Source organism: Geotrypetes seraphini, chromosome 3, assembly GCF_902459505.1.
Source record: "Geotrypetes seraphini chromosome 3, aGeoSer1.1, whole genome shotgun sequence".
NCBI classification, from domain to species: domain Eukaryota; kingdom Metazoa; phylum Chordata; class Amphibia; order Gymnophiona; family Dermophiidae; genus Geotrypetes; species Geotrypetes seraphini.
Genome location: NC_047086.1, coordinates 52,214,814 through 52,233,874, shown reverse-complemented (window position 1 = coordinate 52,233,874; position 19,061 = coordinate 52,214,814). Strand labels below are relative to the sequence as shown.

The 19,061-nt window shown below is 42.9% G+C and overlaps 1 protein-coding gene across 19 annotated transcripts in view; it reads left to right on the top strand.

The window, feature by feature from the left end:
• Positions 1-19,061, top strand: part of RIMS1 (regulating synaptic membrane exocytosis 1) — a 753,464-nt gene that overhangs the window by 697,803 nt on the left and 36,600 nt on the right. For 17 of the 19 annotated variants that reach the window (XM_033935996.1, XM_033935980.1, XM_033935991.1 and 14 more), the window contains one exon: positions 13,124-13,265. In XM_033935996.1, coding sequence (XP_033791887.1) covers positions 13,124-13,265 — 142 coding nt within the window. The remainder of the gene's footprint in view (positions 1-13,123; positions 13,266-19,061) is intronic. The other 2 variants (XM_033935989.1, XM_033935978.1) reach the window with 1 other exon arrangement.

The window sequence follows — 19,061 nt, the reverse complement described above, 5'->3', positions numbered from 1 at the left end:
AAGAAACGCCTTCGCCGGATCAGACCGAGGTCCATCTAGTCCAGCGATCCTTTTTGGAGACCCAGAATTACCGTATCCCTCAATATGATATGCAAGAAGGGGTGTATCCAACTTGCGCTTGAATCCCAGTACAGTAGTCTCCTCCACAACCTCCCCGGGGAGTGCATTCCAAGCACCCACCACGCGCTGCGTGAAACAGAACATCCCGACATTTGTCCTGAACCTACTGCCACTCAGTTTCAGGCTATGACCTCTAGTCCGTGTCACATTTGAAAATGTTAGTAATGCTGTTTTTTGGTCCATTTTATCAAATCCTTTTAATATTTTAAAAGTCTCTATCATATCCCCCCTCAGTCTTCTCTTCTCGAGGGAAAACAGTCCCAGTTTCCTGAGTCGATCTTTGTAATCCAAATGCTCCATCCCTTTGACAAGTTTCGTGGCTCGCCTCTGCACTCTCTCCAGCAGAGTTATATCTTTCTTAAGGTATGGAGACCAGTGTTGAACACAGTATTCTAAATGTGGTCTGACCATTGTTCTGTATAGCGGCATTATGACCTCTTCCGATCTACTCGTAATCCCCTTCTTAATTATGCCCAACATCCTGTTTGCTTTCTTTGCCGCCGCCGTACATTGTACCGATGGTTTAAGGGTACTGTCAATCAGTACCCTCAAATCCCTTTCTTGTTTGCATTTTGCTAACTTCACCCCATCATCATATACTCATGTTCTTTATTTTTCTTTCCTAGGTGCATCACCTTGCATTTGTTTATGTTAAAGTTCATCTGCCACTTGTTCGCCCAAGTTTCCAGCTGGTTCAGATCCTTTTGGAGGTCCTTGCAGTCCCTTTGAGTGCCAACCGGCCGACATAGTTTTGTATCATCAGCAAACTTAATTATATTGGATGATGTTTCCTCCTCCAGGTTGTTTATAAAAATATTGAACAATATAGGTCCAAGAACCGAGCCCTGGGGCACGCCACTAGTGCCCATTTATGCAAACCCTCTGCCTTCTGTTTTCTAGCCATTTTCCGATCCATCTGTGCACTTATCCCCCTATTCCATGGCATATTAGTTTCTTCATGAGCCTTGCATGTGGGACCTTGTCAAATGCTTTCTGAAAGTCCAGGTAAATTATATCCACTGGATCGCCACTATCCAATTGTTTGTTCACTTTGTCAAAGAATTGCAGTAAATTTGTCAAACATGACTTCCCTTTCCTGAAGCCATGCTGACTAGCCCTTAATAGATTATGATCCTCCAAGTGTTGTACAATGTTTTCTTTAATTAGTGTTTCAATCATCTTCCCTGGAACCGATGTAAGGCTCATAGGTCAGTAGTTTCCTGGATCCCCTCTTGATCCTTTCTTGAAAATTGGGATGACGTTCGCTATCCTCCAGTCTTCAGGTATTTGCCCCGTTCTAATTGACATGTTAGCTACGGATTGCAATATTTCACCAATTTCCTCCTTAAGTTCCTTTAATACCCTCGGGTGAATTCCATCCGGTCCTGGGGATTTGTCGCTTTTTAGTTTGTCAATCTGAACGTAAATCAAGTCCAACGTCACATGTACTGTTATGAGGCTTTCCTCTATCTCCCCGGTGAATATCCTCCCTGTGGCTGGCATTGTTGAAGTGTCTTCATTTGTGAAAACTGAGGCAAAGAATGAATTCAACCTATCGGCAACCTGTTTGTCCTCTTTAATTGACCCTTTCCTTTCTAGATCTTCGAGAGGGTCCACTGCCTCTCTTGCTGGTTTCGGCCCTTTTATATATCTAAAAAAGGGCTTGAAGTTTTTGGCTTCCTGCGCTATCTTCTCCTCGTAGACTTTTTTGGCATCTCTTACCACTTTATGACACTTTTTTTTATTGATTTTGTGACTGTTCCAGGCTTCCATCGTTTTTTCTCGTTTCCATTTTTTGAACGAGTTCCTCTTCTCCCTCACTGCATTTTTTACCTCTTTGGATAACCAAGCTGGTTCTCCTTTGTTCTTTTTTCGCCTTCCTTTGGATATCTTCGGAATGTGTAGATTCTGTGCTTCTATGATGGTATTTTTCAGTAGAGACCATGCTTGTTCAACTGTTCGGAGGTCTGCTATGCCCTTCCTGAGTCGTTTTCTAACCATAGTTCTCATGCTGTCGTAATTGCCTTTTTTAAAGTTGAAGGTCGTAGTTTCAGTCTTGATTGGTTTCCTCTTTCCGATGCCCAAGGTAAAATTGACCATATTGTGATCACTTGTCCCTAGCAGGGCCGAAACTTCCACATCTGCTGCCCTTCCAGTAATGCCATTTATGACCAAGTCCAGGATTGCATTTCCTCTTGTCGGTTCTCCTACCATTTGTTCAAGGAAGCAATCTCCTAACATTTCAAGGAATTTTAACTCCCTGCCGCAGTTTGACGTTGCCAATTTCCAGTTGATCCCCGGAAAGTTGAAGTCCCCCATGATAGTTGTATTTCCCGATTTACTACTTCGAATAATTTCCTCCATCAATTCAATATCTGTTTCCTCAGTCTGTCCCGGGGGTTGATAATAAAGTCCAATTTGTATGTCTGCTTCTTTATGTCCAGGAATCTTTATCCAGAGTGATTCTAGTTTGCCATTTGCTTCTGTCTCTCCTACTCTAACAGACTCTATTTCTTCTTGAACATACAAGGCAATACTTCCCCCTTTTTGCCCAATCCTATCTCTTCTATATAGTTTGTAGCCTTTCAATGCCGTATCCCATTCATTCTCTTCATTCCACCATGTTTCTGTTATTCCTATGATATCCAGTTGTTTTCTTCTTGCTATTTCTTCCAGCTCGCCCATTTTGTTTCCTAAGCTTCTGGCATTCATGTACATACATCTAATTTCTGTTCGTGCTACATTACTGGGATTAATGGTCCTCTCATCCTTTTTTGTCTCCATTTGTTCTCTTTTGTCGGCTCTCATAGTATCCTCATGTTCGTGCTCTATATCACTGTGGTTACTTGAAGTTGCCTCCTTAGTATTACCTGGTGTCCGGCCCATCGACCAGTTGTCGGCTGTCCCCTAATCTTTAGTTTAAAGCCTTCTCAATGAATTTCTTTAAGTTCTCAGCCAGGACCCTCGCTCCCTGCTTGGCAAGGTGTAGTCCGTCCTTTCTATAGAACCTGCTTTTACCCCAGAATGTTGACCAGTTTCGCATGAAGTCAAAACCCTCTTCTTCGCACCAATGCCTCATCCAGGTGTTTACAGCTCTCAGTTCATCCTGTCTCATTGCATCCGCTCTCGGTACCGGAAGGATTTCCGAGAAAGCCACCTTCACCTCCTTGACCTTCAACTGCCTTCCAAGTGAGCGAAGCTGGTCCTTCATTTCTTCCCTGTCATACTTCCGTCCGCAAACATCGTTGGTTCCCACGTGGATAAGCACCGCAGTATCCTTTCCTCCTGCTCCATCTATAATCCTGGTGATCCTGCTGGCCACATCCTTCACTCTTGCTCCAGGCAGGCAGGTGACCAGTCTATCCTCTCTTCCTCCCACAACGTGGCTATCTACATTTCTTATTATAGAATTTCCGACTATAATTCCAATCTTCTCTAGTAGGAGGTTCCTCGGGGGTCTTAAGTCCGTATCCTCTTCGTAAGTCATATCATCTATCTTCCTTGTCACTTCCTCACTGATTGGATTGGTGCTCCTTTCTTCTTCAATTGTTCCTCCTTCCAAGTTTGTTCAGTTGCTGATCTCCAGCCCTGGGGTCTCCACAATCTGTTGGTGGGCATCCTCAATGTATCTCTCCAATTGTTCAATCACCTCACTAGTGCTGGACTCCACAATCATCCCCTCCTGTGTGCTAACTGCCTCTTTATTGATGAGAAGTTCTTCAGATTTTTGGCTACCGCATGCTATAGCACACGGTAATTTTGTGTGTGCGATAAAAACCCTAGCCCACCTTTGTAAAAGGAGCCCACAGTTCTTGGAATATAGGACAGTCCCTGAACTAAGGCCCCAAAGTTGTAAGGTCAAGCTGGCATCTGTACAAGAGTACAGGGCAGTCGTTTAAAATAGAAATCGAAACTGTGATATTTATGTATGCATTTGATATTTCTTCTTGAGAAATTTTGACTTTGATTATGTTTTTTATGTCGTACAGATTTGTTTTATAATTGATATTTCATTACTTTTTTTCATATTTAATGATCTGCTCTTTATGGATTAATTTATTTTTTATTTTATTGTTTTGATTTGTGTATGTATATCCTGATAACCCACCTAGATCTTTGGTTAGTATGGGTTATAAGTATTGTAAATAAATAAATAAGGCTTATGATATATAACAAATAACTATATTTAAATATACACTAGTTATAACAAAGCTAGTGTTTGGTTTGTTGTCAAAAGAGTTGCTGGAGAGTTAATAGCTTCTATTTGCAAAGCTCTGAAATCATTCATACTGGGCTTCAGAAACCTATCCTGAGGTTCCTTTAGCTAGCTGAGAATTCAAAATCGCTACAGGAATATGCATGAGATAAATTACTATGCCAATGGTGACCTTGAATGTACAAGTTTATCTCATGTACATTAATTGTGGATAACCTAAAAACTAGACCAGGATAAGTGTGGGAAGTCCTAGAAATAAGATTAGATTTCTTGCAAAATAATATAATAGTTTGTGATTTGCTGAGGGAAATATGCTAACTTATGATTCCATTCTTAGAAAAATTTTGGGGGAAAAATATATAAGAACATAAGATACTGAGTGGAAGAGTAATCAATGTGGACTACCATTAAGATGTGTTATTTTACTGTTAGCCCTAGTTATTAGTAACTAGGTGCCTGATTCTGTATAGGATGCCCGGTCTCAGCAGCTGTCTAGGTGGCTTTTGAGAATCACACACCGGCATCTGATACAGAATTGCGTCTGTCCTAATGGACAGATGCCTAACCCCATCTAACCACCCCAATTCTTTAACTGGCACCCATGTCACAGGTGATGTTTAGAGAATCTCCCTGCCGCGATCAGCTGAGCAGCAGTGGTAGGGAACCACCAAACCCCACTCTAAGTCGGCCAGCAGGAAGGATGCCCATTCCCTACTGCCACCACTCCCAAACCCCCACACACACTCTCTTTGGCAAATCCCAAAACAATCCTCATCAGGAAGGATGGCATCCCTCTTGCCGGCAACCCCAGCATCTCCGGCAGGAGGAATGTCCACTCCCTCCTGCTGGCACCCCCTCCCAACATCCCTGGCAAGAGGGATGCCCATTCCCTCCTGCTGGCAACCCCACTAAACACATAACCCCACATAAACACACCCCCATACTTTTATCAGCAAGGCCGTCCAGAGGGATGCCTACTCCTTCTGACCGGAAGACTCGCTTCTTCAGAATGGCAGGCCTTCCCCTTCCTGGTGCATCCTGGATTGCACTGGGAAGGGACCTAAGACATTGATTGGCCCAGGTGCTTAAGGCCCCTCCCATAGGGTCCTTAGGTGCCTGGGTCAATCAGGGCCTTAGGCCTCTCTGTGCATCCCAGGATGCACCGGGAAGGGAAAGGTCTGCCATTCTGAAGAGGCAGGCCTGCCAGCCATAGGGAGTTAGCATCTCTCTGGCTGGCTTTGCTGATAAAGGTATGGGGGTGGGGTTTTGAGGGGTGCCAGCAGGAGAGAGTGGGCATACCTTCTGCCGGGGATGTTGGGAGTGGGAGCCAGCAGAAGGGAGTGGGCATCCTCCTGCCAGGGATGTTGGGGGGCTGCCGGCAGGAGGGAGTGGGCATTCTTCCTGTTGGGGATTACTTCAGGGTTTGCGGAAGAAGGGATTGGGCATCACTCCTTCTGGGGGTTGTCTCAGGGGTTCCAGCAGGAGGACATGGGCATCCCTCCTGCCGCAGACAGTGTGTGTGTATGGGAGGGGTCGGGGGGTAGCAGGAGGGAGTGGGCATTCCTTCTGCCGGCCAACTTGCGGTGGGGTTCAGGGGTTCCTTGCCATGGCCATTCAGCTGATCACGATAGGAAGATTTCCTTGCAGCGATCAGTTTAGCGGCCATGTTGATTTGAAATGTAGGCCTAGCTCACCTAAGGCCACTTCTGGGCAAAACCACGCCCAGCCTTGGGTGAGCTTAAGCATCCCTAGGTGCCTCTCTGCACCCACAACAGGCACCTACAGTGTAGTTAGCCTACCTTGGGTTGGTTTTTTTTAGAAAACGTGTGTCCCAATTGGCTGGTTATACAATGGTAGGACGCCTACTGCCACCTACAATCAGGACATCGTTTATAGAATTTGGCCCTAGGTCTCATAAAATAGGACCTGAGCTAAAGTAGCATGAATTAGTGGTAAAATAACACATCTTAATGGTAGCCCATAATGAGAACTACTACTACTACATCCATAAGAAAGACCAATGCCGATTGACAACTGCTGCTTGTCTCCAGTAGTAGCCTATCTGAGTCACAAGTGTCCAATAGATCTTAGAATGTAATTAAATACTGCAAATTTGGAAAACTTTTCTTACAGTTCTAGTAGCTGTTCTTCTCCTAGTAGAAACGGAACTTGTAGTAGGTAGAGATACATTTTAAAATACTTTTAATAAAGATGTTATAATACAGTTTAGTTGTAATTTTCTATACTGCATTCCAAATATATCGAGGTTAGAGCTCCAGCCTCAGCACCCTGAGATTGTGGGTTCAAATCCTGCACTGCTCCTTGTGACCCTGAGCCAGTCACTCAATTCTCCATTGTATTGTGAACCCACCAGGACAGATAGGGAAAATGCTTGAGTACTTGATTGTAAACCACTTAGATAACTTTGATAGGTGGGATATAAATACCTAAAATAAATAAGGTAGATATTCTGGTTATATAGCAAATTTGAGAAATGCAGGACTCTGATTGTGAACCCTCCAGGAGCAAAACATACCTCCTGTACCTGAATATACTGCTTTGATAGCTTTTAGTCATGCAGACATAGAAGAAATTAACCCCTCCCCCTTTTTATGAAACCGTAGAGCGGTTTTTAGTGCCAGCCTCTGCAGTAACAGCTCTAATGCTCATATGAATTCTATGAGCGCCAGAGCTGTTACTTCAGCGGCTGGCACTAAAAATTGTACACTAATTATAGCAAATAATGCACAAATCCAATTGTTACAGAGGAAAAAGACCTCAAAGAACCCCGAGTGCTAGATCAATTGAAAAGCACCATTAAGGGGTTTGGAGTACTATCACTGGTCTTTAAAACCTCTGATTAATGTGACTAATATTTTTTAATTATATTTAAAGTCACTTTATATAAATTTTTTTATTTTTTCTTTTTAAGTATGTTTTCAATCAATTGTAAGTATCTATAGCTCCCGTATATTTACTATTTATTAATTCTATAACGCTGAAAGGCGTACGCAGCACTGTACATTTAACATAAAATAGACAGTCCCTTCTCAGAAGAGCTTACAATCTAAATATCAACCAACTTGCTTTAAGGTATACGGCAGTAAATAACAGAAGGCAGAAAACCCAGCACTTATCTTTTGTTCCCGACGGAGACCCGATCTGTTTCACCTGATGTGGGCTTCTTCAGGGGAAATGCTATTATAACTATTACTGACTGACACCCAGGTTGAAAAATCCTACGGACATGAAAAAAAACATACTGAATGCAATGTTGCTGTTATATTGAGATTGTGGTAATCAAAACTTACAAAACTCTCTCATGAGTCTGTAGCATGAAGAAACCACTCATACATCGTGCAGGCAATGCTTGCTTTCATTCACCTGAATTTTGAAAGGACGCAATCATTCTTCTTACCCAATCAAAAGACCAACTTACAAGACATCATTTCCCATTGTTCAAATACAAAAAAATTTTGGGGTGACATGTTGTTCATAAAAATAAATATAAAACCAAGCGGCCATCGGGAAACTCCTGAACATTTGTTCTCTTTTAACTACCAATACCTGATCATTTTCTACATATACTTTACTGCGATGATTTTAATGAACAATTTAAATATAACTGCTTACTGGAAACAGTATATTATAAAAAATCACTTCAAGTGTAAATATGTGTATACAGTATTTACTTTGCTGTAATAATTTTAAACTAAACTAAAACTTAGCTTTATATACCGGGTCATCAACCAAAGGAAGCTCGACTCGGTTAGCAATAATTAAAAAACAATGCTAAAATTTCAAGGAGATTAATTTTCAAAATGTTTAGCAAATAAAAAAGTTTTTTATGATTTACGGAAGAATTGGAAAGGACTAGGGCATCTCAGTTAAAGGGAGTTCATTCCATAATTGCAAAAATTTAAAAGCCAAAGAAAGGCTTCTTGACTCCTTTAATACCTTTCCTTGAAGGAAGGGAAAGTTTAAATTGTTGAATGCCTCTAGCATTGGAAAATCTATAAACGTTCCATAGCAGAGAAACAAGAGGAATAAAGATACCATATAAAATTTTAAAAGTAATACATACACATTTAAATTGAATCCTGAAATGAACTGGGAGTCAATGAAGGCTCTAAAGCAAAGGAGTCACATGGTTGAATTTGCTTTTTCCATAAATCAAATTTGCAGCGGTATTCTGAATCAGTTGTAACCTTTGGAGACAGATCTTTGTGATGCCAAGATAAATAGCATTACAGTAATCTAGCCAAGATAGTATAATTGATTGGACCAAGACAGAAATATGACATTGATGAAAAAGAGATCTAACCTTCCTCAGCATTCGAAAACTGAAATAGCATTTCTTAACCAGAGAATTTATTTGATCCTTAAAGGTAAGAGAGGAGTCAAAAAGGATTCCCAAAATCTTAGAGAACTTGATTTGCAGGGAGACCCCAGAATCCAGAAGTACAATGAAAGGAAGGCAGTTTAGTTTTCGGCCTAACCACAAAAGTTTAGTTTTGGCTGCGTTTAACTTCATCTGGACAGACATAGCCCAAGCTTGAAATTTAGAAATACAGTGGTTTATTTTAAAAGCTAAATTAGTAATATTCGAATCAATCTCGATCAGTATAAAGATATCATCTGCATAGGTAAAAAGCGTTTCCCAAGCTGACAACTTATAAGTGTTCAAAGTAGTCATATAAAGATTGAACAAGATTGGGGAAAGCGGAGAGGAATTGGAAATATCACCTTCAATATTGACTGAATAAGAACGAGACAGTAGAAATTTAGAAAACCAATCAAGAACAACCTGATTAAGTACAATATCTAAAAGTAATTGAAGCAGAATATCATGATGGACTACATCAAATGCCGCAGACAAATCGAATTGAAGCAAAATTGAACATTTATTTTGTAAAAGTAATTAGAACGAAATCCATGTTGAAAAGGTTGGAGTAGTGAAAATTTCTCCAGGTAATTGGTATGTTGACCATCTACAATTGATTCTAGCATCTTTGTCAGCAAAAGTATATTAGCAATTGGTTGATAATCAGAGGGGATGGTAGGATCTAAATCTGATTTTTTTCAGAAGAGGAAGGAGTGTTATTTGCACCATAGTTTGCGAAAAGTATCCATTTTCCAATGAGTAATTCAGTAAAATGGTCATCCACGTTATAGCCTGAGAAAGAATATTAAGAAAAAGATATGATGGAAAAGGGTCCACTGAGCATTTACACTTTCTCAACTTTTCACACAATTTTGAGACTTGGGGGCTCATAATCGAAAGAGAAAAACGTCCAAAAACTGGCCTAAGTCGGCACTTGGACGATCATCAGTCAAAAATGTCCAAGTGCCAATAATAAAACTGGGTTTTGGATGTATTTATAAATGACCTAGGCCTTCATAGTGCCACTGAACGACCATAGCTAAATGGGGTGTGTCAAGAGGAGTGTCGAGGGTGGGATGTGGGCAGGCTTAGACTTAGTTGTACTGCATGTACAACCGAAAGTTATACAGCACAGGATCGACGGAGCTTGAATGTTGTGACTTAGACCATTTAAAACATGGTCTAGGTCACAAAAACCCACCTAAAGTGACCAGATAAGCACTGCAAACAGACAATTCAGACCCTCACACTGCAGCCATAAGGGTTATTGAGGTGGTAAATATGTGGGTCTGGGGATTCTGGAGGTGGTTTGGGGGGAGCTGTACTGAGAAGAAGACATGGCACCCTTTTTGTAAAGTTCACAGCAATGCTCTGCAATGTACCCCACTATTTAGGTACCCTATCTGGGTGTTCAGTCCATCACTTTGCAGATCCCTCCCATGTCCAACAGGGCTTGTTCTAGGCATTTTTGACTTGGATGAAAAGTTGGACGAAAATGTGGTATAAAGATGTACGATTTAGCGACTTGGACGATCAGATTGGCAGGATTTATACTTAGACAATTTTCGAAACGAAAAAAATTTGGACGTATTTTTCGAAAATGTGTCATAAGCTGTTTTTTTTACTTTGGACGACTTGCAACTTAGACGTAAATGGACTTAGACATTCCTTTCAATTATGCCCCTCTTGGTGTTCGGATACTGAATTAAAAGAACACCAATAATGATCAACTGGTATGTCCATTATGGGATTTTTGGAATATGAGGAGAAGTATCCAATATCTCCTACGGGAAAAGATTGCCCAATGAGAGAGATTTTATCTTGAAAAAAGCAGGTTACAACGTCGGCAGGGGAAGATGATGGTTGATCAGAATTTGAGTTGGAATTGGTCAGAGAATGCCAGAGTTTAAAAAGAATACTACCCTGATTATTGGACTTAGCTATTTTACATCCATAATAAGTTTTTCTCGCTTTCCTAAGTTCAAAATTATATTTTCTAATAACACATCTCTAATTTAATTTATCTGTATCTGAATGAGATTTTTTCCATTTCTTTTCTAACTTTCTGCAATTTTGTTTTAGTGCTCTATGAATGGGTAGGAACCACAGTGCAGTCCAAGCATAGGAGATTGTTTTGGTGATAACTGGCACCAAGGATTGATAGACGCATTCTGTAATAGATCTCCAATTATGCCAACTATCATCAATAGTTTCAAGTTTCAAAAGTTTGTTGTACACGCAATATCAAATACTTCAATGCGTATGACAATTTAAAATTAGGAGACAAAAATAAAACAATTTGTACACCAGTACACTGGTATCAAAAAGAATGTCACCATGTGGTTCGAAAAGCCAAAAGAGAATATGAAGAGAGACTAGCCAGGGAAGCACGACATTTCAAACCGTTCTTTAGATATGCTAAAGGGAAGCAGCCGTCTAGGGAAGAGGTGGGACCGCTGGTCGACGGAGAGAGGAAGGGAGTGTTGAAGGAGGAGAAAGAGATCGCGGAAAGACTTAACATGTTCTTTTCGTCTGTATTTACAAGCGAAGACACAACCAACATACCGGAACCTGAGCAAATCTTCAATGGAAATCAAGCACAAAAGTTAACATCCATATAAGTGAGCCTTGAAGATGTGCGCAGGCAGATAGAAAAACTAAAAACTGACAAATGCCCAGGTCCGGACGGAATCCATCCAAGGGTTCTGAAGAAACTAAAGGAGGAAATAGCGGAATTACTGCAGCAAATTTGCAACCTATCCCTGAAAACAAGCGTGATCCCAGAGGATTGGAAGATAGCCAACGTTACGCCCATCTTTAAAAAGGGATCAAGAGGTGACCCGAGAAACTACAGACCGGTAAGTCTGACCTCGGTTCCGGGGAAAATGGCAGAAGCACTGATAAAAGAAAACATCAATGAACATTTTGAAAAAAATGAACTTCTGATAACCAACCAACATGGTTTCTGCAGGGGGAGATCATGCCTGACTAACTTATTGCACTTCTTTGAAGGAATTAACAAACAGATGGATAGAGGAGACCCCATAGACATCATATACCTAGATTTCCAGAAAGCCTTTGACAAGGTGCCTCATGAACGTCTACTCTGGAAACTGAAGAACCATGGGGTGGACGGAGACGTGCATAGATGGATCAGAAACTGGTTAGAGGGTAGGAAACAGAGGGCAGGGATGAAGGGCCACTACTCGGACTGGAGGAAGGTCACGAGTGGTGTTCTGCAGGGCTCAGTGCTCAGGTCGCTGCTATTTAATATATTCATAAATGATCTAGAAACAGGGACGAAGTGTGAGATAATAAAATTTGCGGACGACACCAAACTATTTAGTGGAGCTCGGACAAAGGAGGACTGCGAAGAATTGCAAAGGGACTTTTAAAAACTAGAGGAATGGGCGACGAGATGGCAGATGAAGTTCAACGTTGAGAAGTGTAAAGTATTGCATATGGGAAACAGAAACCCGAGGTACAACTATATGATGGGAGGGATGTTATTAAATGAGAGTACCCAAGAAAGGTACTTTAGTAGTTGTTGGAAGCAGTATAGTTTTATTGGATCTAGGGCAGCTTGTTTGTACTCTTTGTGTAGTTTTTTCCAGGTGGATCTGTCATTGTTGGCTCTCGATTTGCACCATTTTCTTTCTGCTTTCCTTAATTCCCTTTTCTTGGTTCTTAAGTTATCATTAAACCAGGGGGAAGGAGAGATTGTGGGGATAGTATTTGATTTCTTAGACTGGTATCCTACATTCTTTTCATTGGTTGCTTCTGAAGTAGTCAATAAAATTTAAACCACAAACTTTGATTCACAAAGCTTTTCATAATGAAGCTCCAACCTCTGCCCCAAGACAGTATTGTCCATCTAGAACTTTAAGAACAGCTTGAATTTAACTTGAATTTATTGTGATCCACCATGAACTCATATGGGCTTTGGCAGAATACAAATGGTAATGTAATGTAATATAATGTAATGCTTGTCAGAATTTTGTACATTAATGTTTTCTGTGGCTGGTACTTCATTGTGCACAGTTGATCTGTCTTTCGCTGCCTTATTGAAATATTTCACAAGAGATTGAAAGCAAGTTATTTTTGTCCAAGTGTTTTCTTAAATGATGAATATGATGAACGGTAATGTATAAATATAATGGCAGAATGTTGTTAATGATTTGACTCCAGCTTGATTTGCTAATGATATAGTTCATAGTATTTATTTTTCTTTATTTAACTTTTTTATTGGGTTTTTTTAAAGTTTGTTTTTATGATACTGGTTTAGCATTGGTTTTATTTCTTTCATTTTTATTCAATAGTGTGTGTGGTTTTTGTAACCTGATTATATTTTTAAATAATGTAGGCTATACATTTAATAAACAAGTAAACACATTTATTTTCAGAAGCTGGCAACAAAAAATTGAAAAGTACTATCCAGAGAAGCACAGAAACAGGAATGGCAGCAGAAATGCGAAGTCGCATGGTTCGTCAGCCAAGTCGGGAGTCCACGGATGGAAGTATAAATAGCTACAGCTCAGAAGGAAAGTAAGTAATCCAGCATAACCAAGCACATACTGAAACCTTTTAATCTTGATTGACATTTTTAGGACATTTTTAGTTTATCTTGTGTTAAATTATCAGATAATTTTCATAGTAAATGATGAAGAAAAAACAAATTGTCCTGCCCAAACTGCCAAGTTGAGATTTTTTTTCATTTGGGGTTCAAATTCTCATCTGTGTACAGAATTTGCTAAAATACTGACCTTTATCCCTACCATGCATAGGGCATTTCAGGTCTTTCCCATCTTCTTTTCTGATTCTTATAAGATCAAGTTAAGTACATATTGTTTCTAAGTTTTCTAATAATCCACATGTCCACCAAAAGAACTGGTTTCTGAATGAATTGGTCCATTTGATGACAGCTCATGTGAATGGATCAAGTAGAAGAAGAGTGCAGTGTTGATATTGATATGAAACATCAATACAGCTCTAAGATTTGCCCACACTTACTAATCATCATGGTGAACATTGCAGTCAAGACTAGAGCCTTTTTTCTTGTTTGTTTAGTGGGAACTTCAGGTAGTCTGGAATTGGTGTATGGTGTTTAGGGAATAGGGGTTTGGCAATTACATATGGTAAATTGGGAATGGGTGGAGGATTCATCATTACCTATTTTAATATGCCATCAGAATTGAGAGAGAGGGAGGCTCAAAATTACCCCTCTTTACTTTAAATATGTAATTTGGGTTGGCAGGGAGAGGAGCCAGAGGTGCTATTGGGCTTAGTTTTCAACTTTAGAGAGTGCCCTCTCATTCTCCCTACCTGATTATGCGCTATTTTGCAATGGTGCACATAAGTTGCTTAGTGCATGAATGCAAGGGGCTATGAATGTAGGTGGAGCATGGAAGGAACTTGGGTGAAGGTGTCACAACATACACAAAAAACAGCACTTACAGGCATAAGTAGCTAAGTGACTATGCGCTATTTGCAATAGTGCATAAGTTGGCTTAGTGCATGAATGCAAGGGGCTATGAATGTAGGTGGAGTATGGAAGAAACTTGGGTAAATGTGTCACAGCATACACAACTTACAAAATACTATCAGGGAAGGGAGAGGGGAAGAGAGATGCCAATACCATGGGAGGGAGGGGAAGGAAAGGAGATACCAGACCATGGAGGAGGAAGGAAAGGAAGCAGACAGATGCCAGACCAGGGGCACGGAAGGAGAGAAAATGCCAGATAATGGAGGGGGAGAAGAGAAGGAAAGAAAAGGCAAGAGATACCACACCATGAGGGAGGGAGGGAGGGAAGGAAGGGAGGGAGGGAAGGAAGGAAGGAAGAGCATAGGGGAAGGGGTGGAGACAGAAAAATAGAGAGGGGGTGAAGCTGAAATGAATCATGTACAAAGGAAAGAAAGGGCCCAGGACAGTCGGTTTATTGAAGGGACATAGAAAGAGGAGAGTTACCATATGGAAGAGAGAGGGCGGACACTGGATGGAAAGGGCAGAGAGGGCAGAGGATAGAAGGGGCAAGACAGAGAATGAACAATAGACGGAAGGATAGAGAGAGAGGGGGACAGACACTAAATGGAAGTGTGGGGGAGAGGGGGAACAGACGCTGAATGGAAGAGTGGGGGAGGGGGGACAGATGCTGAATGGAAGTGTAGGGGAAGAAGGCAGACATTGAATGGAAGGGGGTGAGAGAGGGGAGTAGACACTGGAAGGAAGTGAGGAGGAGAAAGAAAAAAGGGGCACATGCTGGATTGGGGAAGAGGATAGAGTTAGATACTGGAAGGGGTGAGGGAAAGAGGTGGCAAGCTAAAGGTAGACACAATGAAAGAGGGAAATTGAGGACTGAATAGTAAGAAAGAATTTAGACAGAGGTAGAAAATAAATTGAGAGGGAAGAACAGGAGGAAAGGAGCGGAGAGAGAGTTGCCAGAGCGGGGGGATGGGGAGGAGACAGATACCACACCTGGGAGGAGGAAAGGAGGAAGGAGAAAGATACCAGATCTGAGGGGAGGAAAGGAGGAGAGAGAAAGATGCTAAAATCTCTTGGGAGGGACGGAGAGATGGAAGGGAAGAAGACAGATGCCACACCCATTGGGGAAGCAGAGAGAAGTAGATGGATGCCACACCAGTAAGGGGGGATGGAAGGGAGATGCAGACAATTTCTGGAAGAGGCATAGAAAGAGAGCAGATGCCATATGGAAGAGGCAGAGAGAGGGCAGACAGTGGATGGAAGGGAGTGAATGATGAGAAGATGAGGAAAGCAGAAACTAGACAACAAAGGTAGAAAAAAAATTTATATTTATTTTATTTATTTATTTTTGCTTTAGGCTAAAGTATTATTGTAGCTGTGTTAATAATCGTTTATTAATAGAAAATGGAAAAAGGTGATTCTTGGACTTCCATTAATTATAATATAGTCAACAATTGATTGTATATGGAAATCCAAGAATCACCTTATTTCCATTTTCTATTAATTACATTACATTACATTAGAGATTTCTATTCCACCATTATCTTGCGGTTCAAGGCGGATTACAAAAGAATTTATGGTTGATCTGTTACAAGAAGAGATCAGTGGTCACGACTAGTGAAGGTAGAGAAGAGGGCGGATATTTTCAGAGAATGAGGAAGAAGATAGGTGGAAGGAGGTATTTGAGATGTTAAGATTTAATCAGGGATTTCTTGAAGAGTATGAACTTTATTTCTCTTCTGAATATCAACACAGCTACAATAATACTTTAGCCTAAAGCAAAATTAAATAAATAAAATGAAAATGGAAATAAGGTGATTTATTGGACTAATTTTAATACATTTCTTTTACTAATTCAGAGACCATAACTCCTTTCCTCAGGTCAGGACAGGGATACTATAACAGCAGTATAGTTTACTGACCTGAAGAAAGAGGTTTTAACCTCTGAAAGCTAATTGAGAAATGTATTAGTCCAGTAAAATGACGGGCACTAAATTTTCTTGCCCCATGCCTCCTACCCAAATGCAAAATATAAATTGGTGGGCTTCCCAAAGCCCTGCCAGCTGAAGATCTCTTCCTCTAGGAAGGAAGGGGGGATTTGTGCAGAGATGTTTGGAGGTTGCATAGAAGAAAAACTGTACACTGGCACTTTTGTTTTGTATTTTAAAATAAAAGTACCGTATTTTCACGCAAATAACGCGCACCCGTATAAAACGTGCACACGGGTATAGCGCGCAGAAATCACGATGATATGTACAAAAACTTTGGTATACCGCGCTCACGGGTATACCGCGCATGCTGCCCGATGCTCCTTTCGCCCGCCCTGACTTTCCGTGCGCTGTCCCGACTCTCCGTTCACCCCCCCTGACTTCCGTGCACTGTCCCCCCTTGAAGGTCTGTCCCCATCCTGAAAGCCTGATGCCCCCCCCCCCGACGTCCGATACATCCCTCCCTCCGAAGGACCGCCGACTCCCCAACAATATCGGGCCAGGAGGGAGCCCAAATCCTCCTGGCCACGGCGACCCCCTAACCCCACCCCGCACTACATTACGGGCAGGAGGGATCCCAGGCCCTCCTGCCCTCGACGCAAACCCCCCTCCCCCCAACGACCGCCCCCCCCAAGAACCTCCGACCGCCCCCCCAGCCGACCTGCGACCCCCCTGGCGACCCCCACGACCCCCCCACCCCCCTTACCTTTGGTAGTTGGGCCAGAAGGGAGCCCAAACCCTCCTGGCCACGGCGACCCCCTAACCCCACCCCGCACTACATTACGGGCAGGAGGGATCCCAGGCCCTCCTGCCCTCGACGCAAACCCCCCTCCCCCCCAACGACCGCCCCCCCCAAGAACCTCCGACCGCCCCCCCAGCCGACCCGCGACCCCCCTGGCGACCCCCCTTCCCCGTACCTTTGGTAGTTGGCCGGACAGACGGGAGCCAAACCCGCCTGTCCGGCAGGCAGCCAACGAAGGAATGAGGCCGGATTGGCCCATCCATCCTAAAGCTCCGCCTACTGGTGGGGCCTAAGGCGCGTGGGCCAATCAGAATAGGCCCTGGAGCCTTAGGTCCCACCTGGGGGCGCGGCCTGAGGCACATGGTCGGGTTGGGCCCATGTGCCTCAGGCCGCGCCCCCAGGTGGGACCTAAGGCTCCAGGGCCTATTCTGATTGGCCCACGCGCCTTAGGCCCCACCAGTAGGCGGAGCTTTAGGATGGATGGGCCAATCCGGCCTCATTCCTTCGTTGGCTGCCTGCCGGACAGGCGGGTTTGGCTCCCGTCTGTCCGGCCAACTACCAAAGGTACGGGGAAGGGGGGTGGGGGGGTCGTGGGGGTCGCCAGGGGGATCGCGGGTCGGCTGGGGGGCGGTCGGAGGTCGTTGGGGGGGAGAGGGGTTTGCGTCGAGGGCAGGAGGGCCTGGGATCCCTCCTGCCCGTAATGTAGTGCGGGGTGGGGTTAGGGGGTCGCCGTGGCCAGGAGGGTTTGGGCTCCCTTCTGGCCCGATATTGTCGGGAAGTCGGCGGTCCTTCGGGGTGGGGGTGCGAGTGGTCCTGCCGGGGGGGGGGATGTATCGGACGTCGGGGAGTCGGCCGGGCAAGAGGGCTTGGGCTCCCTCTTGCTCCGATCGTGGATGCGGGTGCGGGTGGGAGCGCGTGCGAGCGGTCGTTCGGGGTGGGGGTGCGAGCGGTCCTGCTGGGGGGGTGAATCGGGCGTCGGGCGGGGTGGGAACTATGTTTTAAAACTTTTGTATACCGCGCTCACGCATATAACGCGCGAGGGGTATGCGCGGTAGGTAAAAACGCGTATAACGCGCGCGTTATATGCGTGAAAATACGGTAATAAAGTGGAAATAAAGAAGAAAATGGGTAAATAAATGGGGGCAGGGTTGGTGGGGTGGGGTGGTGCAGGGGGCCCAGCAGACTTGTGTGCCTAGGGGCCCTTGACGAATTAATCCTGCCCTGCCCTGGTGTTAGTTGGCAGTAATTAGCAGTTATATGCATAACTGCCCTTAGTTGGGATTCTACAGAGGGTGCAAATAAAATTCGTAGTCTCAGTTGCAAAGGGGTATTGACCTGGAGGAGCTTGGACAGGTCAGGGGCATGCCTAATACTTACATGCCTGGGTTACAGAATACTATCACCACCTAAGTGAAGCAGTTAGGTGTGAGCATTTACACCAGCCATTGAGCTACCTTAAGTACTTGCACCTAAAGTTAGAAGTATAATTTAGAACTTACACTAGAATTCTATAGCTGCATTTTCATGTGTGATTGCCAATACAGAATTCTCATTTAGCAAGCATCATCCTGGCACTTAACTTTAGGCAACATTTTGAGAATTACCTCTTAATTGTCTCATCTATATTGTAAGCTGTATGGTTTAGGGCCAGGCAATGTCTGTTTTATCTATCTGTACAACTCTGCATATGTTTAGCAATGCTATAGAAATGTTAAGTTGGAATTGTAGTTAAAGGATTGTTATTGCAATGGTCAGAATGTTTATATTTGGGGGTGGGGAGAATGTGTGAATAAGTGTTAAAAGTATGCAGAAAAACCCATAAAAATCAACAGATAAGTAGCCCAATGGTTAATATAGAGGGCTGAGAAACAGAAAAGTTAGGTTCAATTCCTGCTATGGTTCCTTATGACCCTGAGCAAGTCACCTCTCCCTCTATTGCCCCAGGTACAAGTTGTGAACCCACTAGAGACAGAGAAACTGCTCTGGTTGTAACTCAAACAAAAAAAGGAAGAACCAAAAATCTGCAGTAAAAGGGTCGAAGACAAAACAAAGCAAGGAGAACTGTAGTAACATGTACAATGATACAGGTAAAGTTTATTAAAATAATTGCAGTTAAAAACAACACCTTAAAA